Consider the following 20605-nt stretch of genomic DNA (forward strand, 5'->3'; position numbering starts at 1 on the left):
ATTTTTTCTTTCCTCTTTCTATGCCCCTTCTTCCTCATCCCTCTCCCTCTGTGTACTTCTGATGTGGAACTTTTGGAGACTGGCTTGCCTTCGTTCTGCCTCAGTGGCTCCCTAGCTGTGTGGTATTGGGCAAGTCATCCTACCTTTCAGAATATGTTTCTGGATCTTTTAAAAAGGATTAAAATGTGTGCAAACAACCAGCCAACCAAAAATGCAATGGCAAAAAAAAAAAAAAAAAAGGAATAACAGTTCCTTCCTCCTAAGGTTAGCAGGAGGACCTGATGCAGTGGTATGTATGAAATATTTAGAATGATGTCTGGGATGCTGTTCCCTTCCCTGGAAAAGAAGAAAAAAGAGAGCAGATAATTTAACTGATTGCCATGCTTGGCGTCAACTTAAAACTCATCTCAGATTTTCTCCCAGTGGGTCCAGGCTCAAGGTCACTTGGCAGGAATGCTGGGTTGGGTGGGGGTGTTGGCTGGGCAAGGGGCCTTCCTAGGTCATCATCCTTGGGCAGGAAGAAATGGCTGGCATTCGTTAGCTGACCCTTGAGTTTTTCTCTCCATTAAAGAAAACTGTATCTTGTGGCTTCTTCACACGCTGGCAAGATCTAAAAGAAAGTGAGGGAATTTGTACCTCGAAACTTTGAACAAAGTTTGTTGTTTGAGTTGGGTTCTGGAGAGTAAGTGGTTGTGATTCCTCCATTTTTGGATAGTCTGTGAGAAGGTGTGGTTCCTCTCAATACATTTTGGGGAGGGGCAGTGAACAAACCTCCTAATGAAGTCTTGTTCATTGGCATCTGGGAAGCCTTGAAAATCTCCTTGTCAGGGGAAAATCTCTGGTCTGGGGGCCCAGGTGATGTGGCCTTTCTTATTTTTGTGAGTCTTTAGGGTTTGTTCCTGTCCCCAGGAACTGATGCATATATCGGTTGAGGGCCTACTATGTGTCGGGTGCCAGGCCACAGTGAATACAAGAGACAAGACCCCTGATTTTACGGCACTCATTTTTTAGAGGCTGTGGCAGAGAGCAGGACAATTATGAGAAACTGGGGTTAGCATCAGGAGTTATAAAACGATACTGAGGGGCTTGGAGAGCGCTACCTGAGGGAGGAGGATATGAAAGAGTCAGTTAGCTGAAGGAAGACGTGGCAGTACTGGTCCAGGTAGAGGTGAGAGTCGGCAGGAGCAGCGTTACTACCACTCGGTGACAGTGTCCTGCAAACTCCATTGTCCCACCTTCTGAATGAAGAGAGGGCTGAGTGCTGGCTTGGGCAGCCAGGCCCCCATCCTCCGATCTGGTGATACTCCGGCCCCTTGATTAACCCGTCTGTGGCCTCAGTTTCCCCAATTTACAGCACTAGCCAGCCCAGTCTTTCTAGGGCCCAGCTCTGCCTTCCTCAGAAGACCACTGCAAGGGCAGGTCTCTGTGATCCCTGCCGTGGGAGGAGAGGCACTGGGTCTTAATCCTGCTTCTCTATACCTGAGACACAGGCCAAATCTGGAAAATCCTTCAAAGAGGTGGGGTGTGGGTGTTGCAAAAATGTGTCGTGTCTTGGGGAAAATTTGACAGAAGGTGAGGCCAGGGTCAACTTAGTCACCTACCCCCTACCCCTGTGCCGCCTCTTCATACACTCCCTACCTGGAAGGAATGTTGTAGCCCCCGCCTTCCGCTCAGAGCCCACACCCTGCCTTGCCAGGTCAACCTCGGAGAGCACTCTGGGTGTTGCAGTCCCAGTCGGAACACTTAGGGAGGAGTCAGTCCCCTTTCTTACTCCCAAGTCACAGATTTGCCAACATTTCCATCAGTCCACAGCATGATTTGGGGTGGGGAGCACCTATTTGGGTAACCTCTTCGGGTCAGAGTCACAGGCCTGGCAGCAGGGACTCCTGCCACAGACAAAGGAGATGGCAGCCCAGAGAGGGCAAGTAATGCACCTTAAGTCACACAGCTAGCTCTGGCAGAGCTGGGCCTTAGCTTCCCGGAGGAAGGGAGGAGAGCCCAGCCTGGAGGGAAAGCGAATTGGTGGTTGCTTGTGGCAGGCACACCTCTCCCCCAAAAGCCAAGGCTGGACCTACTAGAACCCGTGGGAGCTGGGAGTGGGCGTGCCAACCACCAGGCAACCCTGGGGCTTTGTTCCCTGTTTTGATGGGAGTGACCAATAGCTTGTTCCAAGCTCAGACTAGCTTCTACTGCCCCACCCATCTCTCTTCCCCAGGTGAGGCAGATGCCATGGGGTGGCTGAGAAGATGCAGGCTCTGGACTCATACAGACCTGGGTTCGAGTCCTAGCTCTCTACTTTGTAGCCGTGTGACCTTGGCCCTCAGAGGGCTATTGAGAGGATAAATGAGATAAGCCAGTGAGAAGACCCCAGGGGAGCTCTGGGGTGGATGCTCTGTCCACTCAGGCTCCGCTTACCTCGCCCATCTCCATCCACTTTGCCCATCACTCTGTCCTTCCCTGAGTCAAGGCAGAGTGAAGCTGCGCAGAGGTAGTGAGCCCCAGGGGACATCCATCTCTTCTGACCTGATGTGGCTGACTCACTCTGTCCTCTCTCCTCTTTTGCTGCATTTGTGGGCACATTCTGGAATGATTTTTTTTTTTTTTTTAACAACTCCCCACCTCCCAACCACTGTTTTGTTGATTTTTAAGTGGAAAGGCAGGAGCTTTCTGCTGTAGCTGGGGAGGGAAGACTAGGGCTACGGTGAACAGAGAGGATGCTGCTGATTCCCTCGGGGTCATAGTGCGAGTCTTCAGGGACCCACAGTGTTGTTTACACGTAAACACATTTTTAGAGAGCATGTGCCTACTGGGTTCCTGGCTGCTTCTTCCTACTTGTGTGAACTTGGACAAGTGATGCCTGTAACCTTAAGCTTCAGATGTAGGCAAACTTTGTAGAGGACTGGATAGTATATATTTTAGATGTGTTGGGTTATACAGTCTCTGTCACAACTACCCAACTCTTCCATTGTAGCACGAAAGCAGTCATAGACCAAATGTAAACATATGACTGTGTTCCAATAAAACTTTATCTATAAAAACAGTCTATGGGCCAGATTTGACCCTTGGGCGGTAGTGTCTTGACAATGGCAAGTCCTTCATCTGCGAAATGGGACTAAGAAAATAGAAGCTTTCCTCCAGGGTTATGGTGAGGAATTAGTAGTTTAAAAGAATGAACATGTGATAGGTGTTCATTCTAATTATTGTGTTATTGTTAATACTATCATATGTCATTCTCTCAGCAGCCCTGCCCAGCAGGCGTATGGTCTTATTTCACATATAAGGAAACTGAGACACAGAGAGATCAAGTCACTTGCTCTCATCCTTTCTGCTTACTAGTTGGATGACCTGAGACACATCTTTGTTCCTCTTTGTGCCTCAGTTTCCCCACCTGTAGCCTCAGAGAGGACTCACTGATGTAAATGGGCCCGATGGTCACATCTGTTGTGCAGCGTTGGGAAGGCAGAGATGTGGAGGCATAGAGAGGTGGAGTCCCTTGCAGGGGCCACCGCTCACAGGCCTGGGATTAGGACACAAGTTGGGTTTCTTGGGGACTCGAGTTATAGGCACCTGACTCAGAAGCTGCTGGGGAAGAATGGCCATCCCAGTTAAACCAGTGCTCAGAGTACTGTTTCCATGGGGTCGGTATTCAATGCTGGAGTGTGTTTCCTATGTCAAGACTGGAATGGATAAGGTGCAAGCCTTATTAATTTTGACAGATTCTCGAGGTACCTCTTCTGCTCAAAAGCCTTCCTTGGCTCCCCTTTGCTCTCAGGAACAAAGCCACACTCCTTCCTGGGACCTCTAGTACACCATGACTCCTTCCTGGGACCTCCAGTACACCATGACTAACTCCATTTGAGCTTTGTATCCTCCTCTTCCTCTGTGCCCGCTCAGGCTCCAAATCATGGTCCCTAGGCTGGTCTCTTTTTCTTCCAAAACCGTCACACTGGGATTTGGACCACCCCTCTCGCTTCTCTCACCTCAAAGCTTTACATTCATCCTTAAACTCCCCTAGCATGTCCACTCCTCTGCCAAGTCTTCCTGGATACCCCCCTGTCACTTGGGTCCCACGATATCTCTCCATCTGTGTTGGGGTCACCTCTATGAGCCCAGCGCCCAACACACAGGCAAGGACACACATTTGGGTGTGATGTTTTTGCCCACTGACAACCATCCTGAGGACTCCTTGGAGGCTGCCCCAGGCCCAGGTTTGGGGAAATGATTATGGTTACAGGATACTGGGTGTCACTTGTGTACCAGACATTTCTTCACCCTCTTTGCAAGGAAAGAATAACCAAACTCATTATTTTAGGTGACAAAATGGAGACTCAGAGTCAAAGTAGCTGATCCAGGGTCGTGCAGCCTGGCAGAGACAGGGTTGGGATTTGAACCCAAACCTCTGTCTTCAAAGTGCGTGACTATCCCATGACTGACCCCTATGCAAAGTCCTTCCTTGGTGACACAACAAGCAGCCACTGCAGTCTTTTGACATGAGACGATCACAAAGCTTGTGCAGACTGTGGATAGGTTAGCAGGGCAGGTGTCCCCAAGAGCATGGGCACTTTGAAAATTTATTTTTTAAAATTCAGACTCGTCACTGAATCTAGTTTTTCCTCCAGTGGGCTGAAGGCAGTGAGGTTCTAATCTACAGAAATGCACGTGTGTGTTTGTCTTATTTTATGAAAATAATTGTTGTATGGCTTACTGCAGGTGAGGCAGAGTACTGGGAGCTCAGTGGGATGTTGGCTCTGGTGGTAGGTTGTCTCTGGTGTACAGGTAAAGATGCTGGGGCTCAGAGAGGGACATATCCTGCCCAGGGTCACCCAGCATTGGGTCCAATGCCATGGGGATGAATGATGGGTGAGAAGGCAGGAAAACAGAGTGGGAGGGACTATGCTAGCAACAGAGAATCTCAAATGTAAGAATCATACCAGTAATACTAATAGTAGTTACTATTTCTTGAGGCATCCTTGGTGCCTGGCAGTGTGGTAAACACTTTGTTTACATTATCCCAATGGCCCCATGAGAATTATACTGTCTTCATGGATGAGAAAACTGAGGTTCAAAAAAAGTGATGTCCTTAGAGCTGAGGCTGAAACCCGATGCCCAGACTCGCTGTGCAGTGCTCTCCCTGCACAAGCATCCTAGCTGCACCACTGTGGATGCTCTCAGAAGGAAGGTGCAGGCCGGAGGTCAGCCCGAAGCCTCTCCAGCCTGTCATGTCTTGGCAGCACGCATGCCGGGAGTGGCCTGGGGGTGTGCAGGGCTGCATCTGTCACAGGTCACTGGCCACGCCACTTGGCTGGAGGCACCAGGAGATGGAGCCCAGTCGGAGGTGCTCAGGCCAGGGTGAGGGGCTTGCCCCATCCGCCCTGTGGACTCTGGTCTTCATACGCTGCCCTGCCTGCTTCTTCTTTCAGGGCCGAGGAAGGGACCAGAATTCAGCCCCTAATGCCTTCCCGGTCCCGCCTCCTGCTCTCTCAAGCCTGATTCCAAGGATGCCCTTGCTGCTTCGCCTCAGTGGAGTCCTCGGCCAGTTCTCAATCTAAATGACAGCTGCCCTCAGCCAAGTCAACTCCAATTAATTTCTGAGGGTTTTCAGGGGCCTGGTGGAGTCTTTCACAGACTGAGCTGGCCCAGTGGCCAGCATGAGTCCCCTTCTTCACCCTGATGGGGCTCGAGAAGGGGGATCTCACAGGGGCCCTCCTGATTGTTGCTGGGGGCCCTCCCTGCCCCTCGGGGTTCCCCATGCATTCCGTGTCCCCTGCATCATTCGTCAGATGGGACCGATGCGGAAACTCTCAGGCAGCATCATGGAGAAAGCATCGACCAGGCCTGGGTTTTATTCTTGGCTGCTGTTTCACCCAGGTCAGTCTCATTCTATTGGTGGACTTCAAGGCCCTTTCTCAAAAGTGAGGGTATTGATCTCAGAGAAAGGAAGAAGGGAAGGGGAGGGGGAGGACAAGAGATACAGAGAGACTGAGAGAGAGAGAGAGAGAGAGAGAGAGAGAGAGAGAGAGAGAGAGAGAGAGAGAAAGAGAGAGAGAGAGGATTGCAAAAGAATAGGGGATGGTGACATGAGAGAGGGAAAGAGAATGGGGAGAAGTAGGACCTGCTATTCTGGCTTGTGACATTTTACTTTTTCGTGAGACTTTCATAAAATCATACGCTTTGCCATCAGACAGACTTTGGAGTGACCCCGGCTCTGCTACTGGTCAGCTATGTGACCAGTGACATCGTCCCCCCTGAACTTCTGTTTACTGTTCTGTAAAATGGGCTGGAGTGTTGGGCCTTCTCTCTTTCTGGGTGTCGGGGTGATCCGATGAAATCACATGAGGCGTGGCCTGTAGGGAGCCCAAGGTCAGTGCTCACTGCGACAGATCTGCAGTGCAAGCGCAGAGATGTGGTCAGCTTCCTTTTTCCGTTTCTCGGTTGTCACAGCGGAACCACTGCTAGCAGTTGATGGGAGGGCAGAGAAGGGGTGGGCGATGTAGGCAGAAGGCTGGGCAGGGGAGTAGCCAGTCCCCTGGTCCTATGAGATGCCTTGGTAGGTTGTCACTCAGGCTGCCAGCCCTTGGTCCTTGATCCTTGGGATTTGGGTGCTGGTTCCTGGGTTGAGGTTAAGGCATCTTAGTGTCCCTCACTTTGGGAGGACCCCAACCTCCTGCCTACATTGAATTGTAAAATCTGATTGCCCCAAAGGGACAGAGCCAGAGGGGTTGTACATCCACTTTAGAGGGTACCAAGTAGGCCCAGAGAGGGGGAGTGATTTGCTCAAGATCACACAGCTGATAGGTAAAGAACTGGGATGAAAACGTGAGTCTGTCATTCATTAAAGTATGTAACAAGTTTTTATCAGGTGTCTACTATGTGCTAGGCACCAGAGACAGCTGGGAGCCACATGGGCCTGTCTGCCCTCAGGGTCTCCTAGCCAGGTTCCTTTCTGAGAGGGATCATCAACCCTTTCTACAGATGGGAAAACTGAGGCTCAGCAAGTTGAGCTTGGCCAAGGTCATGGAGCTGGTGAAGGCCGGAGCTGAGATTCAGACAGAGGTGGGATTTGAATCTAGGCTTCTGGATGCAGAGTTGGGGCTCCGCCAAAGCTGCTGAATATGGAGGAGGAGGGGAGCGGGGCTTTGGGTTTGCCGTTTTCCCGCTTGATTAGTGGCTGTGTAGACACTATTTGTGACAGTTGACATCTGGCTTAGATTTTTTTGTTCTTGCCCCTGAGCCTGATCAGAGTCAGTGAGTACCTGGACTCCACCTATCCCCCCAGAGGAGGGGACATGGTCCAGGGATCAGACATGGACAGGCGGCTTGAGTGGGGGTCTTCTTTGGGGTTGTGGGTCTCTGTAGAGGGATTCAAATGAGTATGGAGGACAATTTTGCTTGAGGGGGTCCCCCACAACCCCAGCAGTGGGTTCTTGGACATGGGCCTCAGTGCTGTATTAAAAAGCCTTGTGACTTTACCACTGAGCAAGATGCTCTGTTTACTCCTGCTCTGATAACTGGTGTCCATTACCAGTCACGATAGAACCTGAGGTGACTTGGCAAGGGGTTAGGTGCTATCCTTATCTCGTTTTGCGGCAAAGGAAGCTAAGGCTCAGAGAGAGAAAGTGACTTGCCCAAGGTCAACCTGCAGGGAAAAGTGCTAGGGTCAGACATAGAGACACTGGTCATCTGACTGCAAAGCACCCCCTGATATTTTCCATCTTTGACTGCCCGTAGCCGAGGGGCCCTGAGCTTAGGACTCTCCTCCGCCAGGGAGAGATGTATCGGTGCTTTCCTACAGCCAGCTAGGCAGTAGCTGGTGATCTCATTACCATTGTGGTGGCTGGGGGCAGGGGTGCCATCTGTGAGCAGGGAGAGGGGTCCCTGCTGGGGCGTTGGAGAAACACCGACAGGGGGCTGACAGTCAGGTAGGATGGTAGGAGTCAGCAGGGGTGAGGAGGGGAGGGCGTCCTATGCAGAAGCAGCATCAGAAGCAGAGGAGAGGTGGGAGGGATCAGGGCTTCCATGAGGGACGGCACAGCTGGGGCACGGAGAGACGAGGCTGGAGGCCTAGGAGGGAAGCAGGCCATGTCATGCAAAGCCAGCGACTTTATCGTGGGGACATTGGGCAGCCATGGGATGTTTAAACAGGAGAGGATGGTGCTTCAGGAAGCTCCCCTGGTTCACAGCGGAAAATGGGCTTGGGGGCCAGCATGGAAGCAGAGAGTAGCAAGGCCGCTGTTGCTGGCAGGAGAAAATGGGACAGGAGAGAAGTGGGTGGACTTTGGAGGCAGCTTCTTCCCTTCCTGGTGTTGGACTCTGGGGCATGGGGAAGAGTGATGAGTGACCTTCGAATGCCCAGAGCTAGTTTGGGTACAGTGCTCAGACTTTCTTGGAGATGGGGAACAGGAGCTATGAGAGTCTGGGGGACATGGATGTGTCTAGGGGACCTAAGGGATTCCTGGGCTGCAGGACAGAGCTGCTAAGAGGACATGGCCCAGCCTCGTGGCTCCCAGGCCTGCCTCTGCTTCTGGGCCCAGTGGCTCAGCACTCCCTCCCCCCAGCTGAGTGGCAGCTGTCACAGACACTAGCGTCTCTCACCCGCCCCCCCCCCCACATCCCCCACTTCCCCCAGCCAGGTCCAAATAAAGGAAAAACCAAAATACATTTCCCTTTGTCGGAATTTAGAGAGGGTGAGTGGGGTGAGAGTCATTTGCTATTGTGTTCTGGGGCCCACACTGCTCCTTACATAAGCTGGGAGTTAAAAATACACACAGAATTCTAATTCCCCTGCTCTGCCTGGGATTGCACCCCAGGCCCCCCTCACCCCCGCCCTCCTAGCCTCAGAGGGCAGGGGGTGGGGCAGGGCCCTGGCACCCAAGGAGATGAAGAAGCTGTCTCATGCCACAGAGCTGCACATGGCAGTACTAACTTTGGTACTTCCAAAGCCTTGGGCAGTTAAAAAATAGTAAATGTAATAATCCTAAGAGCAGCTAACCTTTCCCGAGGGCTCGTCATGTGTTAAAATCTTCACCTACATTATCTCACTTAATCCTCCTAGTAGCCTGTTGAAGTAGGTTCCCATTTTACAGCCCAGGTTAACACTTTGCCCAGGCCACACCCTACTCTGGATTAGCACCCCGGGGAGACCTTGATCTGGGCACTAGCTGGAGCCCACGCTTGACTCTCACTACCTCTTCCCTTCCCTCTGGTGGCCGGGGGGCGGGGGGGGGGGGCGGGGACAGGAGGAGGCCAGACAGAAGTCCCCTTTCAAGGACAGAGTGGTGGCTGGGAGTACCACAGGGGCAGCACTTCAGCTGTGGGGTGTGGCAGCTGCCCGCACCGCGCTCACCACACCTGAGCAAGCGGCTCACGGAATTGGAACCCAGTCCCAGGAATACAGAATGCTGAGCAAGGTGGTAACAGGCCTTTTTTTTTTTTTTTTTTTTTTCTCACTTTAAAAAAGAAAGAAAACTTGGCCCCTTCCATGTGGGTGGTATCTCTAAAAAAGGAAATTAACGATGAGATGTCTTCAGGTAAACAAATCTATGGCTTCTCCCTTCTTCCTTCACCCGAGTCGTGGCCAGTAAAAGAGCCACAGAGCGGGCCCTGTGGCTCGCCACTCTTGCCTGCAGGCTGGTCAACAGCGACACAGGGCAGCCCTGGATCCCTAGCATCAGCAGGAGTCGCTCAGTCCTAGGCAGCGTGCTAAGCACTTTACACGGATCATTTCACTTAATCCTCCTAACTGCCTCCTATTGTTTCCCCCATTTTCTTGGCCTGAAGTTCTGAGAGCCCAGGTGATGTGAGCAAAGTCCTGTGCCCTACAAATGGTAGGCGCTACCATTGTTGGACCTGTAAGAGAAATGGAATTACGTTCGTTGTTCACATGCTTGCTTTTTTTGGCACTGGCTCAAGGTTCTCTCCTCCCTTTCATGGAATTCGCTGTCCCCGTAGTGGATGGAGAAGCACGGAAGACAAAATCCTACTCGGGCCTCATGATCACAGCGGGGTGAGCAGGAGGCCCGGGTACCTCCATATTGTGTTGCAAAGTTGGCGGTAAAAATGACCAGTAAAGTGCTGTGGTGTCCAGGGAGGGGGTGTGGGATGAATCAGCAAGGACTTGTGCACATGAAGAAAATGCACAAGGGCCTTCGAGGAGAGGAAGAGCAGGGCATCCCAGCTCCAGGCTCTGGCCCCTGCACGGCACCTCTAGCCAATAGGCAGATGTCCTTTAAAACCTATCACAGTTCTTCCTTGCTGGGTACACACGTCACCCAGTCTCATCAACCAGAAGCCCCTCAGATTGGCTCCTGGCTGCCTGCATGGGGGAGGCACACTTGGGGTGATACATTTTGAGTTGATGATACCCCTGCCTTCCTCTGGGACTGATACATTCCTCCCCGCCCACATGCGGGGTGTCATGAGATCTTTCTCTAGTATGGTCTCCCCAAGATGCTTTGCACCGGGCCCATCAGGAATCACCACCTCCAAGTTACAGGTGAGGAAACTGAGACCCTGCAGATGGGGGCCAGCTGCCTAGCTTTGGGGGATCCGGGAGTCCACCTCGGGTGGACCTGCTTGCTAGGAATCTTCGGCTAAAAGGAGAGGGCTGATCCTAAAGCTGATGACTTGGCCCCTGGTGACCCCTCAGCAGCTTTCTGCCCCTTGGGGCCTCAGTCTTCTCATCTGTCATTTAGAGAGGGAGGGTCACTTTAGAGTCAGTGCACAGGCCCCAGCTGAGTGCCTGCTGTGTGCAGGGTATTGTGTGAAACAGACCAAGCCTTCCCCTCCCCCATGCAGGATGGGGAGGCTGATGGCGAGGCTGATGGCGAGGCTGACAGCTAACAAGTGGAAAACATGACAACACCCATCGGGTTCCCAGGTGTCTTCCAGCACCTGTGCTGAGTGATTCCAGGATCTCCTCCAACCCTGGGAGCTAGGCGCTGAGTGACTCCAGGATCTCCCCCAACCCTGGGAGCTAGGTGAGGGGGCAGTTTTATCTCTGGGTCCTGGCGCGGGGGCCGGAGCTCCTGCCGCCCCAGGAGCAGGGACTGAGGGCATCCCAGAGCTGAGACAGGCCCTGACTTGAGGTGGCTTCCGCAGGACTGATTTATTGGCAGCCACTTGGAAGCCCCGGGGAGCCCTAGTCTTAGGGCGTGCTGGGTCCCCCCAGCTGGAATGAATCTGGTGGGAGGATGAGTTCGGTCATGCTTGGGTTGTCAAGAACTGAAGAATCATATTCTCTCTTTAAAATATTCCCCGTGGATACCAGACTCTTGCATGTCCCAGGAAGTGGCTGGGGAATCCTGAGCCTGTGCTCTGTGATGTCAGGAAGCCCCTCACCTTCTCTGAGCCCCAGGGGCTCCGTATAAAGTGAAGAGAAGGGTCACTCGGCTGCTGGGCTTGCTGGGGGATGGAATAAGATAATTCATGGAGCTGTTCAGCTGTGAGCTCATTAAATCCACCCTGTGTTAGGTGTCAGCGCACGGCACGCTATTGAAGTGTCTGTAACTTCCATCACTCAGCAAACCCAGCTCCCAGAAGAGTCCCCAAGACTCCTTGTAGTTCAGGAAATGCTGATGCTTCTTCATTCTCCTGGTGCTGCAGCCATAGAGCAAGGGAGCTAGGTGGCAGGAGCTTGGGCCTGGATCTTATAGTTCTTTAGCTGTGCAAACATTGGCTAGGGGCCTTTGTTTCTGACCTGTAAAATGGGCACCTGCATTGCTGTGTTGGCTTCTGGAGGTGATATGTGTAAAGTGAAGTAAGGAACCTCTTTCCGGATTTCTCTCTCTGGCAGATGCAACTCTTCCCCCCATCCAGATCTTGCAATGTTAGGAACGAAATTCCTGTTGGGAGTACTAAGCAGCGGCGTGTCGCTGGGAGTGAGGCAAGCATGGGCTCAAGAGCAGCAGTGTGGGGGCTCTGTGTCCGCGTTGCTGGAATCTAGGGCTCGCTGTGTGCTAGGGGACCCTGAATCTGATGCCGCTAGCTTCTGGGGTACCTTCTCCCCAAGAAGCTTAGGCATGGCATTAGCAGGATCCCAGCTCCACTACTACCAACCAGCGTTGAAACCTCAGGCTCATGACCTCAGCTTCTCTTGTGAAATAGGGAAAAGACTCCAATTTTATGGGTAGGAACATGACCCTCTGGCCATTCCCAAAGAGTGGAACGAGGCTCGGGGGCTTCACCTCCTGACCTCTCCAGATACTAATGACAGTCTCTGTAGCCCTGTCCGGGGATCTCTCTGTATGCCAAGCCATGACCAGGCCCCAAGCGAGACATCACCCCCACTTGACCAATGAGGAACTGACGCTCAGAGAGGGAAAATGGCAGATCCCCGGCCACACGGTGGAGGGACAGGGATTCGAGCCGCAGTCTGTGACTCCAAAATGGCTGTGCTATGTCACTGTTTCCTGGCCTCACCATCGGCTCCAGGAAGAGGATGAAGACACTGTTTGCCTTGTTTCCTCATAAGGGCTAGCACCACACCTGGCACATGGTGGGGACTCAATAAAGTCTTAGTACTTGAATGAATGAGGGAAGGAGCAAAGGAGAGAATCTTCTGCCCTAGCCCCAGCTCCTCCCAGCAGGCAGGTCCCACAGCTGGGTGTCTCTGGGGCTCCAGGGTGGGGCTCCCAAACCTAGTTAGTCACAGCCTGGCCTTGGCTGCCTGGGCCCGTCTCTCTGGAAAGATTTTCTCTGTAGGCTGTGGCTCAGTTCCTGGGGGGGCCTCCTTCTTAATCCCAGGGGTCAGGATGGGCAGGGTATAACTCCTGCCTGGCACAGGGCCCTGGCCAGGCCTGCAGCAGTGTGCTGAGGAGGGCGGGTCGGTTATGGAGTTCAGTATCTGGGTGTGCTCCCTTGGCCTGATGTGGGCTCCCACCCCCAATTCCAGCTTTTCTCACTTCTGCTGACTCAGAAATTTACCATCAGCCTATCTTCAAAGCCACTTCTGCCCCTTCCTGGCCGTGTGGCCTTGGGCAGGTCATCTCTCCTCTCTGAGAGTCGGCTCTATAAAAGGGGAATAATGAGAATATTCATTGGTGTACAGTAGGTCTCAGAACAGAACCATTGGTCACTTGGCAGTAGTAAATTAACAGACTTCCAAAATGATTGTTCTGTTACTTCTCTGCCTCAGAACTCCCAGTTCTTGTGGGTGATTTTTTTATTTTGAATCTAATTTATACTAAGGTGTGGATGATTGTCAAGTGTCCTTCCCCCTCAAGTGTATCTGAGCCAGATATCCCTAAGATCTGTGGTGTTTCCGGTGCTGTATGAGTGAAAAGGAAATTGAGGGGATTTTCATTGAGGGTGTAAGTGAGGAATAGATTTCCTCACTCCATCACCTAAAGTCCCTTCATGCAGGAGTTGGGTATGGGCAAAGGGCACTGATTTGATTGAGGGGTTCACACTTTTAGTCTTTACTGCTCTGAGCAGTTTGACACTATTTAAGGAAGTTTTCAGCTCATAACAGGCATTTAACAAATGTCTTCCGGGTGGATGACCAGAGAATGGGCTTTATTCTAGACAAGGGCGATTTTCCCCGCCACCTCTTCACCGCATCTGGCGAACTCTTACACATCCTTCAAGGCCCGGTTTAGACGCTCCTCCTTCAAGAAGTCTTCCCAACTTAGTTCAGGTCCAGTTAACCTTTCGGGAACTCTGGTTCATCAGAGATGGGCAAGCCCTGAGTTTATCCTGCCCAACTCTTCTATTTCCTAAGAGTGTGCAACCGTGATCCCAGAAAGAGACCTTCCCTTGGCTGAGGTCTCGCAGCCAAGCCAGAGGCAGCAGCAGGGGGATGCGAACCAGACATCTCTAGATCTCCTCAGACCCCTCTATAGGCAAGAAAAGGGGGCCATGGGCACTGCCTCTCTTCTCCTCCTTCTCCCACTCCGCCCCCCATTAGGGCCTCCCACGGAGCTGAGAGCAAGCTGCTAACATCCTCTCTTCCTTCTTTCTCCGCAGCCCATGACCTCCCTGCGAGCAAGGCCTCGGCAGCCCAGCCCGGCAGCCACTTGCAGTGCCTGTCTGTCCACTGCACAGATGACGTGGGCGACGCCAAGGCCCGAGCCTCCGTGCCCACCTGGCGGTCCCTGCACTCTGATATTTCCAACAGATTCGGAACATTCGTGGCCGCCCTCACTTGAATTGACAAGAAATTACCCCCTTCCCCACCAGGCCCTTCCCTCCCGCCTTCTTGCTCCCTTCCCCCCTCACCCTGCCTCCCGCCCCCACCCCCACCCCCTGATAATTTGAAAGGGCCACTATTGCTGAGTGGATGAATTTTTTTCTAGCTTGGTACCTGCTTAGTGGCAAATGGACCGGAAAGGGTTAATTTAAAGGGGGAAAAAAAAAAAACCTCAAAAAACTTTTTTAAAAGAGAAACTCTGGCTGCCACAGTATGTTACCAGTGTTAACCCTTCTGCAGTTAGCAAACTTTTGCTTAAGCCTTTTTCCTGCTAGGTAATTCCATTTTTCTGTCATCTTGGCATACGTTTTTTAGATGACCTCTTTCCTTGTTTTATTTCCATGCTGCTGTATGTCCAAGTATTGTTATTTCATAATAAGACAAGAGTTGCTTTCCTTTTTTTATTCTCTTATTGTTCCTCCCCCACCCCGCCATTTTTTTTTCCTTTTTTTTTTTTTTTTTTTCTTTTTGCTTTGTTCACTGCTTATTAAAATGGAAATCCTGGAGAAGAGTAGTTCTGGAATATTGCCGGGTAAAAGTCAAATTGTCATCACAATATTACATATTGACACCCAACTGTCATCAGTCAGACAGGAGCCAAACAATGAATGCCCCCCTTAGGTATTCTGCCTGGGATTTTGTTTTGTCTGTTCCCTAAGAAAACAGAGAGATATTTCCTTCCTACAAACACGGGCTCAGCCTTCAGCCCCGTTCTCTCTCCTGCTGGAAGCTGCCCCTCTCTGCAATGGAGGCGATGACGTGGCCAGCCTGCTCTGTGGGAAGGAGTCAGAGTATTTGACGGTGGTGTTTTCTCTCCTTTTCTGGGCCTCTCTACAGACTCCCAGGCTCTGAATTTTCACGCTATGCTGAGCAGCCTGATCTGCATGGGTGATGGTGGCTTTCCAGCTTGCAGAGTTTCTGGGGGCTGGGGGCTCCTGACTCTTGCTCCACTGCAGCAAGGCTGGCTGGGTCTTGGGTGCTGGAGTTGTGGGTGGACCAATTCTTTGCCCTTGACCTTTCCTGACAGCTGATCTCAGCCAGGCATTCTGGGGAAGAAGGAGAGGGGCCTGTGTGTACCTGCCCCCCTTTCCCATTGGGTCCCCACTCCCCATCTATTTTATCGCCTCCAACCTGGGCAACCCTGCATCCCTGAGAGGGATGAGGTTTTCACCAGCATTTTTTGAGGGGCTCCTTCAGTGAGGGATCCCTCAGGCTCAGCTTGCCAAACACCCGTCTCTGAGTCTGGGTGTATTTCTTTGCTGGGGTTTGCAAGCTGCTGAGGGCCGGAGGGGAGAGAAAGGGAATATAGCTCACGACTTTGATACCTGGGCCTTGTTTTTTTAACCCTGGAATTCTCCCTGCCCCCTTTTGATTTCAACTCACCCTGTTACAAAGTTAAAGCCACCTCCCATGAAGGAATAACTTCTCATAATGGAATAACTTCTCCTTTGAGAAGAAATGAGAGGTGGTTGGGCAAGCAGGGCACCTGGAGGCAGCGAGGCCTGGTACCTGGTCCTCCCAGAGTGGTGGTCACCAGAGGCCCAGGTGGGCAGGAGCAGAACCTTTGAGTACTGTTGATGCCTACAGAGGACTTGAATGAGTTATGGAGGTGGTAGGGGCCACTGAGATTCCAGGGTGGGTCAGACAGGAAGTGACTGATATCACTTTACCCCAATCAACAACCCATTATTTTATTTCAGTTTTCGTTAACGACCGGGTCTTCCTAAATGCCCCATTTTGAACCTCACCTCCCTTCCTCCCACGTCCTGAGAGTTTGTAGACCTGGCTTTTTTTAGCAAGTGACCTGAAGGCTTTGGGGGCTTACTATACAACACCCACTTTGTTTATTTCAAAGAACTTTTCAGCCAAGGGAGAAGAGCATCCAGAAAAATCTCGCTCTTTCCATACCCCCCCTTCTTTCCTCTGTTCAGCCCTTTTGGCTCCGGTCTGAGCCTGGATGGTCTGAGGTTCTCTCACATGGGCAGTCTGACCAGGGGCTGACCCCAGCCCACAGAGGGCAGGCCAGAGCCCGAGCACGTGGTATGGATTTATCAGTGAGAAGGTGCGAGCTGACTCAGTTCCTGAGTTCTGCCACCAAAGGGGAGGAAGGGGGACAGGTGTGCCCCCTGCCACGCTGCAGGAAAATCAGCCATAGTCTGAGCAAAACTCCACGCCACCCCCCGGACCCCCAATTCCACAATGTACAGCTGTTTTGAGAGCTTCACCATTTTATTTTTTTTAAACAGGAATGATTTCTCCTTAATTGCTTAAGGCTGGGGAGCCAAGCGTCTTGACTTCTATCTGACTTTCCCTGCGTTGAGTCCATCCGCACTTGTCCATCAGCTCATGGTCCTAGCAACCTCGGAAACTCCTGAAGTTTAAAACACTCTCGCTCCCCACGACCCCAGAATGGAACAGCTTTAAAAATAGCCTTAAGCAAAAGGATGTTATTTCATTAAATTTGGTTTAATGGAAAGAATAAAAGCAAATTAAAAACACACCCAGCCCATGAGACTCCAAACACTGGTAATCGGTACTGCATAGCAAACTCTTCGGGAAAGAAAATGAAAACGTTATTGCACATGTAAAATATGAAAACTTAACTCTGCTGTGTGTTAGGCAATCCTGTAATCTTTTTTGACTTAAAAGAAATTCATTTCTGAAATGCTTGGTTGGAAGACTGTGACAATAGCTCATGAAATTGAGTGTTATTTTTTTCTTTCTTTTTTAAAAAAATATGTAAAGTGCAGTCTTCTGTATTCATGCATATTGTATATACCTGTATATGTTTTCCTGAGCAGCTAAATAACAATAAATATGACGTTAATGGTGACTGTGGTACATTTGTGGGGGGGGGGGCTTGCTTTTTCCCCCCACCCCACCCCTTTTTTCCATAGGTCTCTTCACATTCCGTGGGTCATGGGAGTGTAGGTCTGGATGCTGTAGTGTGTGTGCATGCGTGTGTGTGCATGTGAATGAATGTGTTGATCCTGGTCTAAGCTGGGTCATCTTAAAATGTCTCCACTCAGCACTACTAACATTTGGGCTGGATAATTCTTTGTGGTGGCAGAGGACTGTCCTGTGCAGCATCCCTGGCCTCTACCCACGAGATGCCAGTAGCACCTCTTCCCCTCCCCCTCTCCCTCGTGACAACCAAAAATGTCTCTCAATATGGCTCAATGTCCTCTGGGAGGCATGATCCCCACCTGGGACTGAGAATTGCTGGTATCTGATTAGCGCAGGAAGTAGGGGGCAACGGGAGACCCAGGTGGCTGTGCTGTATGATGGTTATTTTTTGGGTCTTAAAGTTCAGTTTCAGGAATCAGTAAGCTGTGTAACCTCCCTCCAGTTATGCAGCTTCTTGATTCCTCTTTTTCCTTATCTGTGAAATGGGTCTAACTTGTGGAGTTGTTACAGGAGACAAATATGTGAACACCACACATAGGAGGTCTCCATACGCATAAATCGTTAGCATTGCGCCATGAACAGAGCATGGTACAGCTAACAGTGTTCTGGAGTCGGCTTGTCCTGGGTGGATACTGCTTTGTCTGCCTATAGCCAAGGGCTTTGGGCAAGTGGTTTCAACTCAGTCTCCATTTTCTTGTCTCTAAAATGGAGCAAATACCTCTAGCTGGAAAGTTACTGTGAGCGCCAGCCCTGTTTCAGGCTCGGTTAAAGCTCTGGCTGTCCCACGGGCCACCCTTTGGGCAGCAGCTTCACTCTGGCACCTGCAGCCTCAGGCTTGAGGCTATTGCAGAATCTTAGTCCACAAAGCGGGGAATGGAGGCAAGAGATAGACAAGTTAATAGACGATTAAGAGTGAGAGGTATATGCCCCACAACCCATGGTACGAGGGATAAATTTCACTCTGAGAGATTCGTGAACCTCATGTAGGAGGTTTAGGGAAGGCAGCAGGTCATGTCCAGGTGGGGTTTTGAAGGATGAATAGGAGTGCATCCTATTCATCACAACATATAAATTTATCCTAATTTGGCAGAAACTTTGTTTCATTTTTTCCCCTCAGCTTTTACATTTTTTAAAAATATATGCAATGGAATATTTGTCAGAATATAAAGTTTTAAAGACGAGGTCTCTATATTCACTTTAATTTGAAGGAACTTAAAAATCTCTAACCTTTAAAGGTCTCCTGCTCAAAGTGACAGTTGTATATGATCATGTTCAGTACCTTAGAAAGGGAAGAAAAGTGAAAGAATGATGAGCAGTGGGAGTGGGCATTTGGGAGACTTCAGATTGCTGTGAAATGAATGGACGAGTGAATGAATGAGTTCATGTTTCCGAGGGCCAAGAACCCCAAGGACAACATGACGTGGGGCCGTAATGTCGGGGTGCATGTTTCTACTGGGGAGGGCTCTAGCAGCAGGCCGGTTCATCTTGCAGGCTGGCCTTTCCATGTCGATAGGGAAACCCCTTCTTAGCCAGATATCCCGACACACACTTCAGAATGGCTGCCGCCTCCTCAAGCATCAACAATTCCACAGGGCTGAAGGGCTGTCTCATGGGCGGGAGGATGGAGGGAGTGTGAGGTGGACTCTCTGCCCTTTAAGAGCTGGGGAGGAGGTGCAAAGAAAAATGCCTCATCCCACTTTCTTTTTAAAAAAGATTAGAAAAGGATCCCAAGACCAGAGTGAAACATATGTCTCCCTAAGTGACAAAGGAATCAGCAAGAAGGACCCCACCTGAGGCATCTAAATTGAGTTGTAGTGGAGATACAGGGTGTGGGAAATGCCAAGCCTTTGCCCCTAGACCAGGCTGACCTGACCTGGAAGTGATTGGGAGTGAGTACCAAATTCTCAATTATAACACAGTATGAGAGGACAGACTTACAACCCTAATTCTGTAATTATAACATAGCCCGATGAACTGTTCCCGGAACTTTGGAAGCATTGTTTTTTTATTGAGATAAAATTTCCATAACACAAAGTTAATCATTTTAATGATTTTAATGTGTATAATTGAGTGGCTTTTCGTATATCCACAATGTTGTGCAACCATCATTGCTATCCAATTCTAAAACGTTCTTATCTCCCCAAAAAGAAGCTCCATACCCATTTTCAGGCAATCCCATATTGCCCCCTTCTTCTGGCCCCTGGCTTTTTTTTGTCTCTATGGCTTTGCTTATTCTGGACATTTCATGTACATGGAGTCATACAATATGTAGCTTTTGTGTTGGACCAGTTTCACCTAGCGTAATGCTTTGAAGGTTCATTCCGTTTTATGGCTTAATATGATTCCATTATACGAATTGTACAAATACACCACGTTTTGTCAATCCATTCTCCAGTTGATGGAAATTAGGGTTGTTTGCACCTCTTGACTATTCTATGTAATGCTGCTGTGAACATTCGTGTACAAGTTTTTGTGTGTACACACATTCTCAGTTCTCTTGGGGATATACCTGGGAGTGGAATTACCTGGTCACATGGTAACTCTGTGTTTAACTTCTTGAAGAACTGCCAAACTCTTTCCACAACAGCTGCACCATTTTACATCTTAGGAGTTTTTGTTTATTTATTTAACCCAGTGTTCCCCACCCTGCTTTTTCACATTCTAAAAATTAAGGCGTAATTTTTATACAACAAAGTGCACGGATTTAAAGTGTATAATTTGGTGTGTTTTCACCAACGTCTACATGTGTGTAACCCAAACCTCTTTTCAGAATTATACAACAGGACAAGCTCTCAGAAAGTTCCCTCTTGCCCCTTTCCAGTCAGAAACCCACCCTTAAAGTGACAACTGATTAGATCTCTGTACCACTGATTAGTTTTGCCTATTCTTGCATCTTAAATATCATAGAGATGGAGTCACACAGACTACGATGCTTTGGAGTTTCCAGTCCAAAGTTTCTGGCTCGCTGGGATGCGGAGGGGATTGTGAATAATGCTCCTGCTGTTGACACCGACTGCCATTCATCGAGTACATGCCTAGAGACTTTCCCCGCTTTATGGACTTCAAACCCAGGCCTACCTGACTCTCCACCCAGACCTCTGCTTGCTGCTCTGAAGCCACCAGAAGACCCTAGTCTGGCAGGATGGAGCACATAGTGGGGTGTGAACAGATGGTGTGAGGGGGCTGGTACCAAACTCCCCACTAACTGGCCCAGGGTCCTCTCTCTGGACCTTAGTTTTCCTATCTGAAAAATGGGCTTAAACCAGCCCCCGCCTCAGGTAACTTTCAAAACAAGGCTTCCCTGAGAAACAGATAGAAAGGGAGAAAGTTGAAAATGGTGAATTCCATTGGGGTTGGAGGAACACCCTTGCCTGTTTTCAAAACCTGGGCAATCAAGGGTTATTGGTTACTTAGTGTACACCAAGCGCTGGCTAGGCAATTTTTCTGCACAGTCTATGTTCAGACAGCTGTAGGGGTCAGGGCCTCAGAGTCCTTTCTATTTTGTTGATGAGG

At 50.3% G+C, this 20605-nt stretch overlaps 1 protein-coding gene across 2 annotated transcripts in view; it reads left to right on the top strand.

Moving 5' to 3' along the window:
- MN1 (MN1 proto-oncogene, transcriptional regulator) overlaps positions 1-20605 on the top strand; it is a 60611-nt gene that overhangs the window by 30828 nt on the left and 9178 nt on the right. The window contains exon 2 of one of the 2 annotated variants that reach the window (XM_016129676.2): positions 13963-17018. The exons of the other annotated variant lie outside the window; for it this stretch is intronic. Coding sequence (XP_015985162.2) covers positions 13963-14144 — 182 coding nt within the window. The 3' untranslated portion in view covers positions 14145-17018. Of the gene's footprint in view, positions 1-13962; positions 17019-20605 lie in introns of those variants that run through there. 2 annotated transcript variants of the gene reach the window in all.

The sequence above is a fragment of the Rousettus aegyptiacus genome, unplaced genomic scaffold, assembly GCF_014176215.1.
Source record: "Rousettus aegyptiacus isolate mRouAeg1 unplaced genomic scaffold, mRouAeg1.p scaffold_m13_p_5, whole genome shotgun sequence".
Lineage (NCBI taxonomy): Eukaryota > Metazoa > Chordata > Mammalia > Chiroptera > Pteropodidae > Rousettus > Rousettus aegyptiacus.